This window comes from Rhinopithecus bieti, unplaced genomic scaffold (genome assembly GCF_001698545.2).
Source record: "Rhinopithecus bieti isolate Rb0 unplaced genomic scaffold, ASM169854v2 scaffold_38649, whole genome shotgun sequence".
Classification (NCBI taxonomy): Eukaryota; Metazoa; Chordata; class Mammalia; order Primates; family Cercopithecidae; genus Rhinopithecus; species Rhinopithecus bieti.
This window is the reverse complement of record NW_016815829.1, coordinates 53,065-73,224: the sequence shown is the minus strand read 5'-3', so window position 1 is coordinate 73,224 and position 20,160 is coordinate 53,065. Positions and strand designations below refer to the sequence as shown.

At 41.4% G+C, this 20,160-nt stretch overlaps 1 protein-coding gene across 1 annotated transcript in view; it reads left to right on the top strand.

Annotated features, from left to right (window-relative positions):
- Positions 1-216: 216 nt before the first annotated feature.
- LOC108516528 (E3 ubiquitin-protein ligase HERC2-like) overlaps positions 217-20,160 on the top strand; it is a 73,008-nt gene continuing 53,064 nt past the window's right edge. Inside the window, 17 exon segments of the mRNA XM_017854080.1 lie at positions 217-366; positions 1,031-1,216; positions 8,239-8,409; positions 8,794-8,897; positions 9,886-10,036; positions 13,116-13,213; positions 13,215-13,340; positions 13,614-13,637; positions 13,640-13,748; positions 13,856-13,983; positions 14,076-14,271; positions 16,913-17,046; positions 17,594-17,767; positions 17,845-17,891; positions 17,893-17,973; positions 18,091-18,242; positions 18,848-19,039. Coding sequence (XP_017709569.1) covers positions 222-366; positions 1,031-1,216; positions 8,239-8,409; positions 8,794-8,897; positions 9,886-10,036; positions 13,116-13,213; positions 13,215-13,340; positions 13,614-13,637; positions 13,640-13,748; positions 13,856-13,983; positions 14,076-14,271; positions 16,913-17,046; positions 17,594-17,767; positions 17,845-17,891; positions 17,893-17,973; positions 18,091-18,242; positions 18,848-19,039 — 2,218 coding nt within the window. The 5' untranslated portion in view covers positions 217-221.

Here is a 20,160-nt window from a genome sequence, read left to right as displayed (position 1 = left end):
GTGCAGGGTATAAAACTTGACATAAAAATACTGCCCCTCCAGTTACATGATATAGAAGGAGCCCAAAGACTAAGAGTTAACAGGCTCCTGTTTGAGAAATTTATTATGGGTAAAAGATGTATAGATGAGAGTAGCATCATGGAGCAGTTAGTTTGTTTACAGAGAAAAATTTTAATAGTGAAAATGAAAATTTCTCAATCCTTCTTCCAGGTCCAGAGCTAATGGGCGTTGGCTCCTTGCTGAAGAAGTACACAGCCCTTCTGTGCACGCACATTGGAGATATACTGCCTGTGGCAGCCAGCGTTGCTTCTGCCAGCTGGCGGCACTTCGCAGAGGTGGCTTGCATTGTGGAAGGGGACTTTACAGGTACCTTTTGTTTCCTGCTTGTGTACCGTTTTAGGAGATAGGTGAAAGCTGAAGTGGCTTCTTTCCTGATCAGCCTGCCTGCATTTACTCTCTAAATTTTCTGGTCCTCCTGCCCTTTCACCTTTGTTTTTTTTTAGTTACTGACAGTTCTGTTGTTAAGCCAGCTGGTATGGGACTCATATCACTTTAAATATAATTGGTAATTTAGATTTATACTTCCATTATTGATACTTCAATAATGAGGTCAAAGATAATTGTCTAATTTTATTTTGACAGCATAATAAAATTAGGTACCTCATTAAGGATCTCAAAATTCTGATATTACCTGGTATGTTTTAACTTTTTGAGGTTAGAGCATTATTTTTTAGTGTTTTTTTCCTGATGATGAACATATCAATAAACATGTAGTTTTCTGAATAGGAGACTCTAGTTCATAGTTCTGTGATTGAAATACAGTGTTTTGGAAAATATTTTTGTAATTTAAAGGGTTCTGTTTGATAGCTATACCAGTCTCGATATAAAATATAAGATAGTCCTGTAGAAATATGCTGAAGGACAAACATTTCTTATTTTGTGACTTAGCATAATTTAAACACAGAACAAGTTTACAAATAGCTTTTATAGGATAAATACTTATTTAAATCTTATTATTTCTTAAATGTAGGCGTTCTCCTTCCAGAACTAGTAGTTTCTATAGTGCTTCTGCTCAGTAAAAATGCTGGTCTCATGCAAGAGGCTGGAGCTGTACCTCTGCTGGGTGGCCTGTTGGAACATCTGGATCGGTTCAACCACCTGGCTCCAGGAAAGGAACGGGATGATCATGAAGAGTTAGCCTGGCCTGGCATAATGGGTACGGCGTCTTAAAGGACTTTTACTGAGGAAAGTTTTATTGTCCTTGGCTTACCTATTCTTGCTGTTCAATTTGAAGGCATACAAAGGAAGACCAATTATTTGCCATTTCTACTGATGGTAGTATAAGTGAAAAATGAAGATAATCCAAATCAGAAGAAATGTGGGTCATATATATATTACCCAAATATATGTGTGTGTGTGTGTGTGTGTGTCTGTGTATATATTATCTATCTGTCTGTCTGTCTGTCTGTCTGTCTATCTATCTATCTATCTATCTATCTATCTTTTTTTTTGACACTACATCTTGTTCTGTTGCCCAGGCTGGAGTGCAGTGTCATGATCTCAGCTCACTGCAACCTCCGCCTCCGGGGCTCAAGTGATTCTCCTGCCTCAGCCTCCTGAGTAGCTGGGACCACAGGTGCATACCACCATGCTCAGCTTACTTTTGTATTTTCAGTGGAGACGGGGTTTCACCATGTTGTCCAGGATGGTCTCGAACTCCTGATCTCAAGGGATCCACCCGCGTCTGCCTCCCAAAGTGCTGGGATTACAGGAATGAGCCACTGTGCCTGACTATATTTGGGTTATATTTAAGGAAGGTTTTTCCATTAGTAATCCTTGTTAAGTACTGAAATGAAATTTTATGAAGTCCTGGTGCCTCCAGAAGGTGCTGTTGAGGTGGTTATCTGTGGTCCAGCTCAGGAGGCAGAGATTGATATGGGAAGACTCTCCAGAGTCCTCTGGTTGTTTGATGTTAGTGAGATGCGGAATTCCTGGAGTCACCTGAGCACTTCCTTACAGGCATTGCCTGTAGTGCATCCCAAATTGGAATGACAGTTGTCTTCTCAATGTTTTGAGCTTTGGGTTTTTGAATCTAAGTCACCATGCTTTCTATGGTTCTAGCTTCCTGGACTCAGAATCAGTCAAAATCATGGTTAAACTTTGATTTATATGAAATCTCAAGCTGGGTGGGCTTTTTCTTCTTCTTGTGTTTTAGACCATCATCCCTCTAACATGGGAGCTTAAAACAAGAGGTAGCAGTTGTCCTGAGGAAAACAGCCCCAGGACATTGAACATGGTTTTTTTTTTTTTTAAACAGTCAGTTCTGTTTTTTTTTTTTTTTTTTTTTTTGAGATGGAGTCTCACCCTGTTGCCCAGGCAGGAGTGCAGTGGTGCGATCTGGGCTCACTGCAAGCTCTGCCTCCTGGGTTCATGCCATTCTCCTGCCTCAGCCTCCTGGTGGCTGGGATTACAGGCGCTCGCCACCATGCCTGGCTAATTTTTTGTATTTTTAGTAGAGACGGGGTTTCACCGTGTTAGCCAGGATGGTCTCGATCTCCTGACCTCGTGATCCACCCACCTCGGCCTCCCAAAGTGCTGGGATTACAGGCGTGAGCCACCGTGCTGGACCAACAGTCAGTACTTTCAGCACTGTTCTTCCCCTTTTGTTAAGGAGTGAGCTTACGTAGTCATATGTTATTTTGTCTCTCTACTGTCATACAGTTGAGGTGCATTCATTTGCTCAGATAAGCAACTTACTCACTGTAAAGCCTTTTGAAATTGTGATAAGTAACACATACACAAAAGTACCCAGTACATTCCTGTAATTGATCACAGAGAGAACCGAGTCACAGCCATTCAAGCCTTAGCCTGGATAATGTCAGGACCCTCCCAAACGCTGACTCATCTCTCTGAAAAGTGCCCTTCCCCCCAGGCTGTGTGGTCGTTGCCACCTTCCTTCTGATCATCTTATACTAAGTTCTCGTCCCTACCCAACATCATTTTAATTCTGTCTGTTCTTGGACTTCATATAAGTGGAATTAGACAGTATGTACCTTTTGGTTTCTGAGCCTCGCCCTGTTACTGAGTTCCTTCATTTTTATTGCCATATGTAGTATACTTTTGTTCGAATATACAACAACCTATTCATTCTACTTGTTGATGGAAATGTAAGTTGTTTCCAGGTTTAGGTTAAATTAATATGTTACCATATCCTTCCACCTAGGTGGGACTACAAGCATTCGCCACAATGCCTGGCTAATTTTTCAATTTTTTGTAGAGACACGGTCTCCCTCTGTTGCCCAGGCTGGTCTCAAACTCCTAGGCTCAAGTAATCCTCCCACTTTGGCCTCCCAAAGTGCTGACATAAGAGTCATGAGCCAGTGCTCCTGACAATATGTTAACATTCTTACATCTGTTTCTTTAATCATGCTTTCTGTTTCTTGGTGGGACTCTTGGTTTGTAGAGGATGCCTTTAATACAGAATGCCAGTTTTCCACAGTGATTGTGCTGCTGCTCATCTCCACCGCAAAGTGAGAATTCTCGGTGTTCCACTTCTGTGCCAAGACCTAGCATTGCTGGCACTCCCTGTTTGAGCCATTCTGATGGGTGTCACTGGTATCTCATTGTGGTTTCAATTAGCATTTTCTAGATTAATAGTGAGGTTTCATACCTTTTCATATGTACATTAATCAGTTGGAAATTCTCTTTTGTGAACTGCCAATTCAAGTTTTGTGCCCATTTTTCTATCTGATTATCTTTTTTTCTTTTAGTCATTCATATGAGTGTTTTGTATATTTGGGATATGAACTTTTGGCTGTATTTCTCATGGAGCTTTTTCTCTCACTGAGGCCTGTGTCGTCACTTAAAAGTGTTTTCTGATGAACAGAAGTGATACTAGTGAAATCCAGTTTGTTAACTATTTTAATGGTTGTTCATTTTGTGCCTTAAGAAATCTTTTTCTTACCCAGATTTTCTTTTATACCTTAAAGTTTTATTGTCTGATCTTTCATGTTGAGAGCTGTAGTGCGCGTGGACTTGATTTTTGTGCATGTTATGAGATAGGGGTCACACGTCACTTTTTTTCCACAGGCATTTTGTACATAGCGTCTTTGTGCCAGCACCTTTGGGTGAAAAGACTGTCCTTGGTCTCTCTTCTGGGGTGCTACCTTTGTCTGAACCAAGTGATTGTCTGTACTTGTGTCTGGTCTGATCTTGCAGCTTTTCCCCTAGTGACTTATTGCACTTGCTAGGACCAGTAGTGCATTGTGGAGTAGAAATGGTGACAGTGTGCCTCCTTGCCTTTTTCTTAGTAGCAGAGAAAAAGCTTTCAAGATTTCATACACGAAGTATGATATTTGTTTTAGGAATTTCTTTGTAAGTACCTTTGACTCTTAAGGATACTTTCTTCTGTTTCTGCTTTGTGATGCAGTTTTAACTATGATTGGATGTTAAATTTCATCAGATGCTTTTCCTACATTACTTGATGATATAATTTTTTTTTTTCTATTAATGTATGAAGTACTGACTTGTCAAATGTTGACTCAGCCTTCCATTTCTGGAATAAAACTACTTTAATCTTAATATTGGTCATATGGATAGATATTTCTGGTCTTGGTCTGCTATTTTTAAAAGACAATTTTGCATCTTTATTTGTAATTTTTCTAGATTTTGCATGTCATTTTCCTTGTAATGTTTTCTGTGACCTGTAATTTTATTTTCTTGTAATGCCCTGCAGCTTACTGTTATTGTTATTGATAACCACCACCTCTTTACTAACAAGGAAGCTATAATTCAGGAAGAGGATAGGTCCCACGCAACCTCTATTAGTTTCCATCTGTCTACCAGAGAACGTTAACTCATCGAGGGAAATACTGGCTGATGGATGTGATAGTAGGAAAATGTAATAGACATTCAGGTTTTGGTAACCAAAGTTGTGCTAGTCTTGTAGAGTGAGTAGGAGAATGTTCCTGCCTATTCTTTTCTTGGAAGGGTGTGTATAAGATTGGTAAAATTCGCCATTTAAGTGTACTGTTTAGTGGCATTAAGTACATTCACATTGTTTTACAGCCGTCACCACCTCTAATCTCTAGAACTTTTCATTTTTCTCAACCGAAATATGTATCCATTAAACACCAGTTTTCCCCAGCACCTGGCAACTACCATTCTACTTTCTGTCTCTGAATTTGACTACTCCAGGTACCTCATATACATGGAACCATACAGTGTCTATCCTTTTGGGATTGGCTTATTTCACTTAGCATGTCTTCAAGGTCTGTCTGTGTTGTGGGAAGTGTCTGAATGTCCTTCCATGTAAGGCGAAGTCATACTCTGTTGTGTGAATATGTCACATTCTCCATCCACCGGCTGGTGCCACTTGGGTTGTTTCCATCTTTTGGCTGTTGTGAATAATATTTTTATTATAATTAACAATTAACAATGCTGCCGTGAATATGGGTGTGTGTATCCATCTGCGTCCTTTCTTTTTTTTATTTTTATTTATTTTTTTTGAGACAGAGCCTTGCTCTGTCGCCAGGCTGGAGTGCAGTGGCGCGATCTCAGCTCACTGCAACCTCCATCTCCCGGGTTCAAGCAATTCCCCTGCCTCAGCCTCCCGAGTAGCCGGGACTACAGGCGTGCGCCACCTCGCCCGGCTAATTTTTTGTATTTTAGTAGAGCTGGGGTTTCACCATGTTGGCCAGGATGGTCTCGATCTCCTGACCTCGTGAGCCGCCCATCTCGGCCTCCCAGAGTGTTGGGATTATGGGCGTGAGCCACTGCGCCTGGCCTGCTTTTACTTCTTTTGGGTAGATAGCCAGAGGTAGAATTGGTAGATTATATGGTAATTTTATATTTAATTTTTTTGAGGAGCTGCCATAGTGTTTTTCAGAGTGGCTGCACCATTTTATGTTTCCATCAGTAGTGTGCAGGAGTTCCAGTTTCTCCACATCCTCACCAACACTTTTTTTTTTTTTTTAAATAGTAACCATCAATGGGTGTGAAGTGGTATCTCATTGTGGTTTTGTTTTGATTTGTATGTCCCTAATGATTAGTGATGTCAAGCATCTTTTCATGTGCTTATTGACCATTTGCATATCTTTTCTGGAGAAATGTCTATTCAAGTCTTTTGCCCGTGTTTTAATTGGGTTTTTGTCGTGTTGGGTTTTAGGAGTTCGTTATATATTCTGGATAGATATGATTTGCAATCTGTTTTGCATTCTTTGGGTTACCGTATCACTCTTGATAGCCTCCTTTGATGCACAGAAGTGCTTGATTTTGATTAAGTCCAACTTACCTGTATTTTCCTTTTGTTGCCTGTGCTGCTTTTGGTGTCCTATTCAAGACATCGTCACCAAATTCAGTGTCATGAAGTTTTTCCGCAGTGTTTTCTTTTAAGAATTTTATAGTTTTAGCACTTATTTTTAGGTCTCTGATCCATTTTGATTAGTTTTTGTGTGTGGCGTAAGGTAAGGGTCTACCTACCTTCTTTTACATGTGCGTGTCTGGATTTCCCAGTACCGTGCATTGAAAAGGCTCTTCTTTCCCCATTGAGTGGGCTTGGCTCCCATGTCAAAAATCTATGACCAAATACGTGAGGGATTGTTTTTGGGGGTCTCCATTCCGTTCCATATTTCTATGTGTTTGTCTGTTCCAGTGCCATACTCTTCTTTATTATTGCTTTCTTCTTTCTTAGGGTTTAATCTGCTATTTTCTTGCTTTTGAGAAATGAATACTTATTAGCACAGTGATTTTTTGTAATGTTTATTATGAAAATTTTCTAACATAGATAAAAGTAGAAAAATAGTAAAATGAATCTAGCTTTAACAGGTGAATACGTTCCCCTCCCATACTTCTCTATATTGTTGATTGATTGGATTATTCTAAAGCATAACTGTCTTTATGCTTTAAGGCATTTTACATCTTAATGATAAGGATTTTTAGAAACATTTTAAGGCATTTTACATCTTAATGATAAGGATTTAAAGAAAACCCTACAATATCATTATCCTGTCTATTAGATTAACAGTGATCCCTTAATCTAACATGCAGTCCATATTACATTTTCCTGGACTATCTCAAAAATGCCTTTTTTAGGTGGTAATTTTGAATTAGGACCTGAGCATGTTCTGCGTATTGGCATTGGTTGATGTATGCTTCTAGTCTCTTTCTCCCAACAACATGGCTCCAGGCCCTCCTCTCCCTGTCTCTGATCATACTGTTTTCTTTTTCAAAGAAACAGGTTGGTTATTTTGGAGAACTTCACATTTTCTGAACTTGGTTGATTCTCATTCTAGACCATCATGTTCTTCTGTTAGGTACATTCATCTGCTGGTTAGATCTAGAGGTGTGGCTGGATTTGAATGCAGTCTCATTGGGTCGGTGTTATGTCTGGAGTCATGCAGCATACTTTCTGTTGGCTCAGGAGGCCCGTAATGCTTGGTGGCTCCCCGCTTTAGTTCTGTGACGCTAGACCAGGGAATTCATGTGTTGCGTGTCCTCTATAAAATCCCCTACCAACCTTGTCCTCTGCTGTCTGGTTAGCAGGAGGTACCATTTGTACAGGAAGGACATGATCTAAGCTTGACTTCTTGAACTGCCACCTCCCTTTAACTATTTTTCATAATATTGAGTTGGTATCCTAGCACTTCCAACGGTGACCACCAGTCAGGTTTTCTTTTTTTGAGTATGTTTATGAACCAATAGACTTCTATTGATTTGGTGTTTCTTTTCTTTTTTAGCTTTTTCCCCCTAATATACACATTTAAAGGCATAAATGCCCTCAAGCATGCATTTAGTTGTATGTCACCAATTTTGATCTGCAGTATTTTTATTATCATTCATTGAACACATTTTCTAATTTCCATAGTCATTTTTTCTTAGAATTTTGGGTTACTTCTAAGTGAGCTTTGTAATTTTCAAATATGTGGATGAATATTTTTATTTATTTATTTTGGATGAATTTTTAAAAACCTATTTCTAATTTAACTGCATCGTCGTCAGCACACATGCTCTGTAAGTTTCTTTCTTTGAAATTTGTTGAGATTTGCTCTGTGGCCTGGCATGGCCAGATTTGATATTCATGCTGCCTGTGTGTGGTATTGGTTTCAGAGCCAGGTATGCATTTCTCTCATTGTGATTGTGGATTTGTTTATTTCTGCTTGAAGTTTTTTCACACAGTTTGTTCTTTTCATTTTACCTGTTGATTGATCAATGGACTGATTCTGGTTTCTGTATATACAGAGTCATTTTTTACAGGTCAGAACTGTAGAAATAATGAAGAAGTGACGCTTATACGCAAAGCTGATTTGGAGAACCATAATAAAGATGGAGGCTTCTGGACTGTGATTGACGGGAAAGTGTATGATATAAAGGACTTCCAGACGCAGTCGTTAACAGGAAATAGTATTCTTGGTGAGATTACACTTCTTATTTCGTGGTTAAAAGTTATAGCCTGTGTCATTTTAAGCAGAGTATTTGGCTTATAAATGATTTCTTTAGTTTTGTGCCAGCCCCCACATATTTTAATGCGTCTGTGGCTTTGGTGTCTGTCTTATCAACAAATTCGGCCCATTTGAAGAATTTCCTATCATTATGCATTTTTTGTTTTAATACTTGGAACTCATTTCAAGTTCTGAGTTGGCCCAGGCAACCCTGGGAGACAGTGGGAGGTCATTATACTCTGGCAACCCTCACTTTTGAGTTAAGCGCCTAACTTATTTCCTGCTCACTGTTGCTCCTGTAGCTCTTCAGGCAAATTGAATTGAACTCACGTTGCCTTTTCCCTGTTTGTTTCAGCTCAGTTTGCAGGGGAAGACCCAGTGGTAGCTTTGGAAGCTGCTTTGCAGTTTGAAGACACTCGGGAATCCATGCATGCATTTTGTGTTGGCCAATATCTGGAGGTGAGGCTATATGCCTTGAGTGACGCAGAGGATAGCAGGGGATACCCTCTGTGTGTTTGTGACAGGAATATTTGGATCCAGAAGTACTGATATCTGTGTCTTTTGGGGGGCATTAGGGATAAATGTAAAGATCCTTTAGAAGTTTTGTCATAAATGAATTTAGATTTATTCATGTTAAGATCTGTGATGTATTGGTCTTGAAAGATTGTTTTTTAAATGATCAATTTGAGAAATATAGACAGTGTTCCACAAGAAAAGAGGTTAAACTTTGGTCTTATGTAGAAATTTGGAATGGCTTATCATCTTGCGGTATGTATGTTTTGGGAAGAACTATGCAGAAGTGTAATTCTTTGCAATAGAAATATGTCCTTCCTATGTATTCACGAACACATAGAATTTATATATTGGGATTAGCTTTCCAGATATCCGCAAGTAATAAAATGTATTAAATGCCATTAGGGCAAGGCTGAAAGCATTTTATGAAGGGGAGAATTAGCTTTGCTGTAAATGTCTTCTGTGACTGGAAAAGTTGAACTCTTGCTTTTTTCAGAGTTCGATTTTTGTTAGAATAAATTTCATTTCCTCACATGTGTGGTCACAGTCCACTAATACTTGTCATCGAATACTTGTCGTGTCATAGTTTTGTTGTTCTTTATGCATGTAACAATTCATTATATTTTCTGAAGCATGGTGTACAGTCACTTTGGAAGCGGACTCCTAAGGAATATTCCAGCCAAATCATGTATCTGTGCTTTAGTTTTTCTGCATAGGGCTGTGCAGTTGCTGCCTGCTTTCTAGGGCGTGTGGGTTTCTGTGGCATCTGCTGTTACTTGGGCACAGCAGCATCAACTCGTTACAGGATGGAGGGGCAGAACACCCAGAGCACCCTGGGCTCACATGGTGGTACAGCTGCAGGACAGAGCTGTCCTTTTAGTTTTATGTTTTTAATTCTGTTTCCTCAGATTGATGACGAAATTTATTTTTCCAGCCTGACCAAGAAGTTGTCACCATACCAGATCTGGGAAGTCTGTCTTCACCTCTGATAGACACAGAGAGGAATCTGGGCCTGCTTCTTGGATTACACGCCTCCTATTTAGCAATGAGCACCCCGCTGTCTCCTGTTGAGATTGAATGTGCCAGTAAGAAAATCTTTGCTGTTTGCTGATTAGCAGATTGTTTTTTTTTGAACTGTAAGTGCCATTAAGAGTGGGAGAGGGCCAGGCACAGTGGTTCTTGCCTGTAATCCCAGCACTTTGGGAGGTTGAGGCAGGTGAATTGCTTGACGTCAAGAGTTTGAGACCAGCCTGGGCAACATGGCAAAACCCCATCTCTACAAAAAATACAAAAATTAGCCAGGCATGGTGGCGTGTACGTGTAGTCGCAGATACTCAAGAGGCTGAGGTAGGAGGATCGCTTGAGCCTTGGAGATTGAGGCTGCAGTGAGTCATGATCATACCACTGCACTCCAGCCTGGGTGACACAGCAAGACTCTCTCTTTAAAAAAGTAGGAGATGGCCAGGTGGTGGCTCATGCCTGTAATCCCAGCAATTTGGGAGGCTGAGGCAGGTGGATAACCTGAGGTCAGGAGTTTGAGACCAGCCTGGTCAACGTGGTGAAATCCCATGTCTACTAAAAATGCAAAAATTAGCTGGGCATGGTAACGGGCGCCTGTAATCCCAGTTACTTGGAAGGCTGAGGTAGGAGAATTGCTTGAACCCAGGAGATGGAGGTTATAATGAGCTGAGATCACGCCACTGCACTCCAGCCTGGGTGACAAGAGCGAGACTCTGTCTCAAGAAAAAAAAGAAAAAAAAGTGGGAGAGGAGGATTCAACACAGTTGATGATGATAAAAATAAAATAATAAGGATAGTCAGACTCAATCTGGTAGAAACAACTGTGAGTGGCTGTCATTTGCCCTTATGGTCTATTGCTGCAGAGGAAGCTAAGAAGTGTGCAGAAATGTCTACCCATCTACCCTGTGGTGGTCTCACATATTGCAGCCTCTGCCTGATGGGCGCAGCATGGCTTTTGTCTCCCTACATACCCAGAAATTGCACAGAATGTGGATCAGCTGTCCTCTCACGGGACAGCATTCTATTTGAGGACTGCGTTTTTACCAGACCAGGCTTAAGTCACTTATATTTCAGGATGGCAACCTTTGTAACCACCTAAAATAGTAAGTGTCTTCCTGTCTCCTAAGATGGGTTTACATTTTTCTTCATGTAGTTGTGCATTTCCCATCTGTCTGTCTATCCGTCCGTGTGAGCAGCTTTTGTTGAGCAGTCGCCTGGTGCAGTTACCACGCTAGGTGTTCGGGGTGCAGGGATGGATAGGACACGCCTCCACTTTCAGCTGCTGCTTGTTGATGAGCCAGCATTCTAAGCAGGTCACGTTACAGGGTGGTGAAGGGTGAAATGGAGACATTCATACATGGTTCTGGGGGAAGAAAGGCTTCACATTGGCAGCAGTCCTGAAATTGCGTGAGGGAGCATTCTGGACAGAAAACAGGGGTGTCAAGGGCACTGCTGAGAGGAGCAGGGCTTTCCTGCTGCTTGTGAGAGTGGGTGTGGCAGAAGGCTGGTGGGGAAGGAGGATCTTGGTGCCCACACAGCCCCCCGCTGGGTGGACCTTTGTGCAGTGCTGGGTGCTGGGCTGCCTGTGGTGCCCTCTGAGGTGGCAGCTTCCCTCCCTCCTCCTCGAGGCTCGTTGCTTGCCAGAAGATGGGCTTTGCTTAAATTGGCAAGGAGGGCAGGGCTGGCGAGCTCCAGGGCAAAGGGTGCCATGGGCCCTGGCAGGTGGGTCCGATCCACAGGAGGATCAGAGGCTTATCTTGGAGCAGTAAGGAGGGGCTGTCCTGTGCTTAAAGAGGGGGCCAGGGAGAGTCGGCACTGGATTTGTGTTTCAGAAGAACGCATGTGGTGGGTTGGGGAATGATCCTGAGTGCTCTAAAATCTAAGTGTCCAGTAAAAGAACACTAAGTGCATCCCCACTTTGATGGCTTGGATTTGGAGCAGTATTTGAGAACACAGATCGTTAATAGAGATCTGTAGTGGTGCACATACTAATTTTGTGTGTTTGTGCTGCTCCCTCAAGTTACCGTAGGCAGTTGTAATTAACATTCGCACTGGCTGATCCCATGCCTTGCACTACGCACAGGTCTCCTTTCCAGTCCATTAGCCCTCCCATCTCTAAGGATCTATCCTTCATTAAAGATTGTGTGTGTTAAATATTTTCTTCTTTTCATTCCTTTATAAGTGGTCTAGGAATACATAGCCTACCCTGAGGATGTAATTCTTTGTAGAAACCCTTCAGATGTGCGGTTCCCTGCCTGGATACTCAGCGTCTTGGTCTTATTCCCCATCTTAGCTCAGTTATTGCTTCCACAAGTCCCTTACTGACCCTCAGAACAGCAGTGGTCTGTCTTCCAGTCTCCCTGGTACCCCCACAGTCATCCATTGCACACAGTTTCGGACTTGAAATCCTGTGATTAGTTGTGTCAGCGGTGCCCTTTGCTGCCCTCCCTGTTACAATGTGCAACTCAGTCTTCACACGGTATCTGTGGAACCCGGCAGCTGCAGGCAGAGCACAGTATCCAGTGAATGTTGGGCTGGGACTACGATCCTGAGTTCCAGTGCCATGCCTGAGGCGTGTGGAATCACCAGGAAGTGTGTTCACATAGATAGAGGAATTATAAGTCAACCTGTGNTTCCCCATCTTAGCTCAGTTATTGCTTCCACAAGTCCCTTACTGACCCTCAGAACAGCAGTGGTCTGTCTTCCAGTCTCCCTGGTACCCCCACAGTCATCCGTTGCACACAGTTTCGGACTTGAAATCCTGTGATTAGTTGCGTCAGCGGTGCCCTTTGCTGCCCTCCCTGTTACAATGTGCAACTCAGTCTTCACACGGTATCTGTGGAACCCGGCAGCTGCAGGCAGAGCACAGGTATCCAGTGAATGTTGGGCTGGGACTACGATCCTGAGTTCCAGTGCCATGCCTGAGGCGTGTGGAATCACCAGGAAGTGTGTTCACATAGATAGAGGAATTATAAGTCAACCTGTGTAAACATGTTAGGTGGAGCTCTTTCATATGAATGATGCTGAATTTCACCTTCTAAATTGAGTGATCAGTTGAGCATCTTTTCTTTTTTCTTTTTTTTAGTATTTATTTTGAGTTGTGCACTTGAGTTTCTCTTTCATGTTTGCGTGTGCATTTTCTAGAGTGGCTTCAGTCATCCATCTTCTCTGGAGGCTTGCAGACTAGCCAGATCCACTACAGCTCCAACGAGGAGAAAGATGACCACTGCAGAGAAAGATGAGGACTGTGCAGGGGGCACACCTGCCAGCAAATCTCGACTCTGCTCCCACAGACGGGCCCTGGGGGACCATTCCCAGGCATTTCTGCAAGCCATTGCAGACAATAACATTCAGGATCACAATGTGAAGGTGAGCTAGGCCTCCCCCCACTGCCACCTCAGTGCTCTGTTTATCTGAGGACTTTGACATAGGAATACTTATGTGCTCTTTGGTTAACATAGCACAGGCGTTGTTTCATGTATTATTTGGAGGGTTTTGAGGTGAGAACCTGATTCTGTTAACATGCTAGTGAGGCTTCAGAAGCATTACTGATTGCAAGTGCGTCAGAAGCTGTGGCATGTTTAAGATTTGTGAAGACTCTCTGGGCGGCCCTGAGGTTACCTCCAGCTGTTTCTGTTGCAGGACTTTTTGTGTCAAATAGAAAGGTGTACTGTAGGCAGTGCCATTTGACCACACCGATCACGTTTCCGCCTGAGCATCCCGTGGAAGAGGTCGGTCGCTTGCTGTTATGTTGCCTCTTAAAACATGAAGATTTAGGTATGGAGCTCAATATCTGTGTACTTTAGCTACACTGCAGATTCCTCGACTAACCTGCAGTATATATTCATTCCTTCCCTGCCCTTCTTTTAAATGTCTTTTTACAGGTCATGTGGCATTATCTTTAGTTCATGCAGGTGCACTTGGTATTGAGCAAGTAAAGCACAGAACGTTGCCTAAGTCAGTGGTGGATGTTTGTAGAGTTGTCTACCAAGCAAAATGTTCGCTCATTAAGGTGACAGATTTTAATTCTTTTTATTCTGTGCTTTGCAGACAGTTGCTGAAATATTTGTTGTTAAAGTTGTCTTTTCCTGGTTAACTTTGCAGACTCATCAAGAACAGGGCCGTTCTTACAAGGAGGTCTGCGCCCCTGTCATCGAGCGTTTGAGATTCCTCTTTAATGAATTGAGACCTGCTGTTTGTAATGACCTCTCTATAATGTCTAAGTTTAAATTGTTAAGTTCTTTGCCCCGTTGGAGGAGGATAGCTCAGAAGATAATTCCAGAACGAAGGAAAAAGAGAGGTAAGAATGTAAAAGGACAGAAGATACTGTTAAAGCGTGTGCTTCACCCTGCCTCGTTGGATCTGTGATTTCAGAGTGAAGTTTCTCTACTGTTGATTCCATGTGACGTTTCTACCTGCTGCCATCATTTTTATGTATAGTTATGATTAAATGCAGAAATCTCGCTTATTTTTCCAAGAGATCAATGAGGCAATTTAGGAATTGAGTGTGGTATGATTTGGTTACTAGTAAATTGATGTTGAAAACCTAAATAATCTTTACTAGATTGATGGGGACAAGGAAGTATTTTTATTTTATTAGTTGTCCTGGTGATGAGATATAATGGGAACATTTAAACTTACTGCCATTCTTCTAAAGAAATGTTTTTTGTTGGGAAATATTGAGTATTCTGATACATGGAGAATTAGAAAGGGAAGCTAAAAGAGTTACTGACATTTTCCTGGAAGTGGCTTTGTAAGGGTACAGAAAGGTCTTGTTGCATTAAATCCAAATTTGAGTAAAAATGCTTAGAAATTATAAAATAGTTTAGAATTTAGTCACTTGTGATTATAAATAAACGACAGAAATTTCTGATTATATTCTTTTTTTTTTCTTTTGAGACGGAGTCTTGCTCTGTCGCCAGGCTGGAGTGCAGTGGCACGATCTCAGCTCACTGCAACCTCCGCCTCCCAGGTTCAAGCGATTCCCCTGCCTTAGCCTTCCAAGTAGCTGGGATTATAGGCAAGTGCCACCACGCCCAGCTAATTTTTGTGTTTTAGTAGAGACAGGATTTCACCATGTTGGCCGAGATGGTCTTAATCTCCTGACCTCATGATGTGCCTGCCTCGGCCTTCCAAAGTGCTGGGATTACAGGCGTGAGCCATCGCGCCTGGCCTCTGATCGTATTCTTATGACTTATACTGATTTACTCTCAAACCTGCTTATTGAACAGTATTAATTACTGAGTTTCTGATGGGCATTTTGAACAATAAGCTTATGAAAGACTGAAGTGTTTTAGAAGCCATCTAAGTTGATTGTTCCTGAACAAACCCTACACCATAACAGCCTGTTTGCATCCAGTGAGTGCTCCGGATCAGGCAGTCACAGCAGTCACGCTGCTGCGATTCCTTTAATCCAGGCACGCAGGAACTCAGCCCGGCCCCAGAGATAGGCATGTCTCAGCATGAGGGAGAGAGACTCCACCATTTGCCATCTCGTATCCGTGGGTTCTGAGCCCACACTGTCACTTTTAGAGTTTCTTGTGGGTTTATAGATTTATTATGTGTTGTTTCAAGCTGTTTTCTTTTTTTTTGGAAATTAAGTAGCTTATAAAGATTAAGTGATTAATATTCCTGTTGCTGTGTCAGGGATCCCCGAGCCCTGTCTCAGGCTTGATGATTCACTAAAAGGACTCAGAAGAGCTGTTATACTCACAGCTGTGGTTTTTTACTGCAAAAAGGATACAGATTAAGATTAGCAAAGGGAAGGGTACATGGAGGGAAGTCCAGAGAAAACTAGGCACAAGCTTCTGGTGTTTCTCCCCACTGGCGTCGTTTGGATGTGCTTCGCTCTCCCAGCAACAGTGTGTCACATCATGTGTGAAGAGTTGTTAACCAGGCCAGCGCACCTGAGCCTTGAGTCTAGAGTTTTTATTGGGGGCCAGTCACAAGCGCAGGCAGTGCACATGTGACTGACCTCAATTACTTAGACTCTGGTGCCTCAGCACAAAAACAGGTGGTCCCTCCAGAGTCACATCATTAGCATAATCTACCTGCCTGACTACTGCCACAAGGTCCTGGGTGTCAGGTATACCAAAAAACTTACCAGGCAGGATGTTCCAAGCACTCAGAGCTCAGCTCCTAGAAGAAGGACCAATCCCGAAGGGACAGACCTTCCTTGGGAATTTGCAGGGCTTGAGCAACCCCAGCCTGCTATGTTAGCTCTTTACTGCCCAGGTGTATTATCATGTTGCTTATTTTTTATATTATATGCTGAGGAGATTTAGACCAAAAATTTTAAAAGAGATAAAATATAGGGAGGAAATTCCACATATCACAATGAATTCAATTGATTTAGTTACACACTAACAACCACTGAACTGGACCAGGGTGGACAAGCCAGGAACTGTGGGCCAAATTCCACCTCTTGTTTGCTTTGTGTTGGCCAGGTACTAAGACCTTTTTTTTTTTTTTCCCAGTTTGAAATTGTTTTTTAAAAATTAGAAGAAGTATATTATTTTTGACACATGAAAATTACATGAAGTTAAAATTGTACCACCATAAATAAAGTGTTATGGGAGCACAGCCACACCTATGTTTTATTTGTGGTTACTTTTTGTGCTACAGCAGTAGAGTTGAGTATTTGCAATAGACTGCATGGCCTGAAAGACTCAAATGTTCACTCTCTGGCACTTGAGGAAGAGCTCACTGGCCGCTGGGCTTCCCCGGCTTCGGGGCTTCTCCCCTTGTCGCACTCTCAGTTTGTCTTTTTGTTCTGCCGTGGTGATCATTTCACTTTTGTGGTTTGAGCATTGCAATTTATAATGTTGTTCACATGTTTATTTGAATGAAATATTTGTCCTTCATGCAAATCTAAATATTTCTTAATTTAAAATTATATTTAAGTGTATGATTTTTATAGAAAATGATGTTTTAAAATACAGTTCCTAAGAAGCCAGAATCTACGGATGATGAAGAAAATATTGGAAACGAAGAGAGTGATTTAGAAGAAGCTTGCATTTTGCCTCATAGTCCAATAAATGTGGACAAGAGACCCATTGCAATTAAATCACCCAAGGTGCAGTATTTTCTGTGATTCTGAGGTTAGCTGAATAGAGTCATAGCACGTAGCAAAGGAATCCCCAAGTCTTGTACCTCTGTACCTGAGCATCTGGAGGGAGGGACGGGTGGTTGTTAGAAATACAGCCCCAGGGATGCTTCATGAACTTGACTTATGATGTCCTGGTCAGAGCTGTAGCTGGAGAAGGGTTTCCTTTTATTTTTGGTACTAGATTGTGTCATTAATTATTCACCATTCATTCCTTAGCTATATTCTTTGTTCCAGAAACAGTGCTGGGCACTATGGTTATTAATATGAACCATAACTTAATTTTGTATGCCAAGCTAGCCTGTTCCAACATATATTAGTATAGAGATTATAAATTCACTTATAAGTATATTTATGGCATAGTTTTAAAACCATGTATTAGTTACTAAATTTAACATATTTTAACCAATTTAAACCTGTGAGCATTATTTATTTATATTTTACTTGAATAACTTTTAGAGCACAGTTTAATATTAAATAGGATAGACTAATGATGAAAATTGTTTTCCTTTGTTAGGACAAATGGCAGCCGCTGTTGAATACTGTTACAGGTGTTCACAAATACAAGTGGTTGAAGCAGAATGTTCAGGGTCTTTATCCGCAGTCTCCCCTCCTCAGTACAATTGCTGAATTTGCCCTTAAAGAAGAGCCAGTGGATGTGGAAAAAATGAGAAAGTGCCTACTAAAACAGGTAAAATTTGAAGAGAAATGCTTCTGTGCATTGGGTAGTGTATATAACACTTAACTGTATGCATTGATATTTTGCAGTTGGAGAGAGCAGAGGTTCGCCTGGAAGGGATAGATACAATTTTAAAGCAAGAATTTCTTACTTCCATCTGTGCAGTACGTAATGTTTTGTGGATGGCAAAGACTTATTCCTGAGGAAATCGATATAGGGTAAAACGTTATCCTATTTTTTTCATAATTAAGGAAGCTGTGGCAACAAAATGTTGTTCTGTAGTAGTTAGAAGTCTGGCAGTGTCCCGAGTCAAATTCTTTATCTTTATTTGAAAGGGAACCTCTTACTGATTGTTTAAAGGATGTTGATTTGATCCCCCCTTTTAATCGGATGCTGCTGGAAGTCACCTTTGGCAAGCTGTATGCTTGGGCTGTTCAGAACATTCGAAATGTTTTGATGGATGCCAATGCCAAATTTAAAGAGCTTGGTGAGTCAACAATTGCATCAATGTTATTTTATATTTTGGCTTTACTTATGTGTTGTGGAAACTTGCAAATGCCAATTTTTGCTTTTGAGAAGACTTTAATAACTTTGTACTTTGTACTTATATTTCAGCTTTCTCAGATTTTAAACAAAACTTTAAAATTTAGCAGGAGACACAATGTTGAAGTACTCTAGTATAACATTTTTACATTTTGACATTTTTATGTGTATCACCACATACCCTAAAGTGTCTGTGTCCTATATTAATATTATTTCCTGGAAAGCTTGAGCATCTACAGAGAGTTGATTGGATTGGTTTTGTGGATGAAAAGCGAGACATAACTTTCATATTTGAAATGGAAGGAATGGAATAGGGCACCGGGGTATTCGGAGAGCAACATGCCAAGTCCTGTAGACAGATGGAACGACCTGTGCTTGGAGTGCAGGGGATAGGCTCATCGTGCAGCATGACAGAGCTGCCCACTCTGTGGAAATCCACTGAAAAATAATCAGATGTTTAAAGTAATCGCCAGTGCTTTCTGCATTACGTTTATTCTTGTATCTCGTATCCATGCACAAGAAATGTAAGTAGGTGCCAATGCTTATTAGGTATCCAGCCGGTTCCCCTGCAAACCATTACCAATGAGAACCCGTCAGGACCGAGCCTGGGGACCATCCCACAAGCCCGCTTCCTCCTGGTGATGCTCAGCATGCTCACCCTGCAGCACGGCGCAAACAACCTCGACCTCCTGCTCAATTCCGGCACACTGGCCCTCACGCAGACGGCACTGCGCCTGATTGGTAGGTCTGCACCGGCTTGAGAGCCTTTGGGAAAACATCAAGATTTTGCTTTGATTTCTTTTTTTTTTTTTTTTAAACTTTTTGTAAATTATGGTAAGACACAAATAGCAGAAAGTGTACCATTTTAACGTCGCAGTTCAGCGGTATTAAATACATTCACACTTTTCTAGAGTCACCACCGTCTAGTTGTAGAACTTTTTCATCACTATGAATGCACCCCATTTAGCAATCAGTCCTGATTCCCCTGCCCTCCAGCCTCTGGGAGTCACAAATCTGCTTTCTCTGTCTATGGATTTGCATATCCTGGATATTTCATATAAATGGAATCATACCAGTTGTGGCCTTTGTGTCTGGGTTATTTCATATCAGTACTTTATTTTTATTGCTGAAAAAGATTTCCTTGTATGAATATATAACATTTTGTTTATTCATTTATCTGTTGATGGACATTTGGGTTGGTTTTGCCTTTTGACTTTTGTGAATAGTGCTGCTAGGAACATTTATATACAAATACTTGTTTGAACACTTGTTTCTAGTTCTTTTGATTAGACGCCTAGGACTGGAATTACAGGGTCATATGGTACAACTATGTATAACTTACTAAGAAACTACCAAACTTTTCCACAGTGTGATATCATTTTACATTCCCACCACCAGTGGACAGGATTCCAGGGTTCCAGGGTTCCAGGGTTCCAGTTTCTCTACTTCCCTGCCAACACCAACACTATTTTTTTGGGATTTCTTTTTTTTTTTGGATTAAGACCATCCTAGTGGGTGTGAAGTGGTATCTCATTGTGATTTTGATCTGCATTTCACTGATGATGAATGATATTGAGCTTCTTTACATGTTTGCGCTTGTTGGCCTTTGTATATCTTCTTTGGAGAAGTGTCTGTTCAAGTCCCTTTCTCCTTATTTTTTATTTTATTTTTTTGAGACAGAGTCTCACTGTGTCACCCAGGCTGGAGTGCGGTGGCACAATCTTGGCTCACTGCAACCTCCACCTCCCAGGTTCAAGTGATTCTCATGCCTCAGCCTCCCAAGTAGCTGGGATTATAGTCACACACCACCACACCTGGCTAATTTTTGTATTTTTAGTAGAGATGGGGTTTCGCCATGTTGG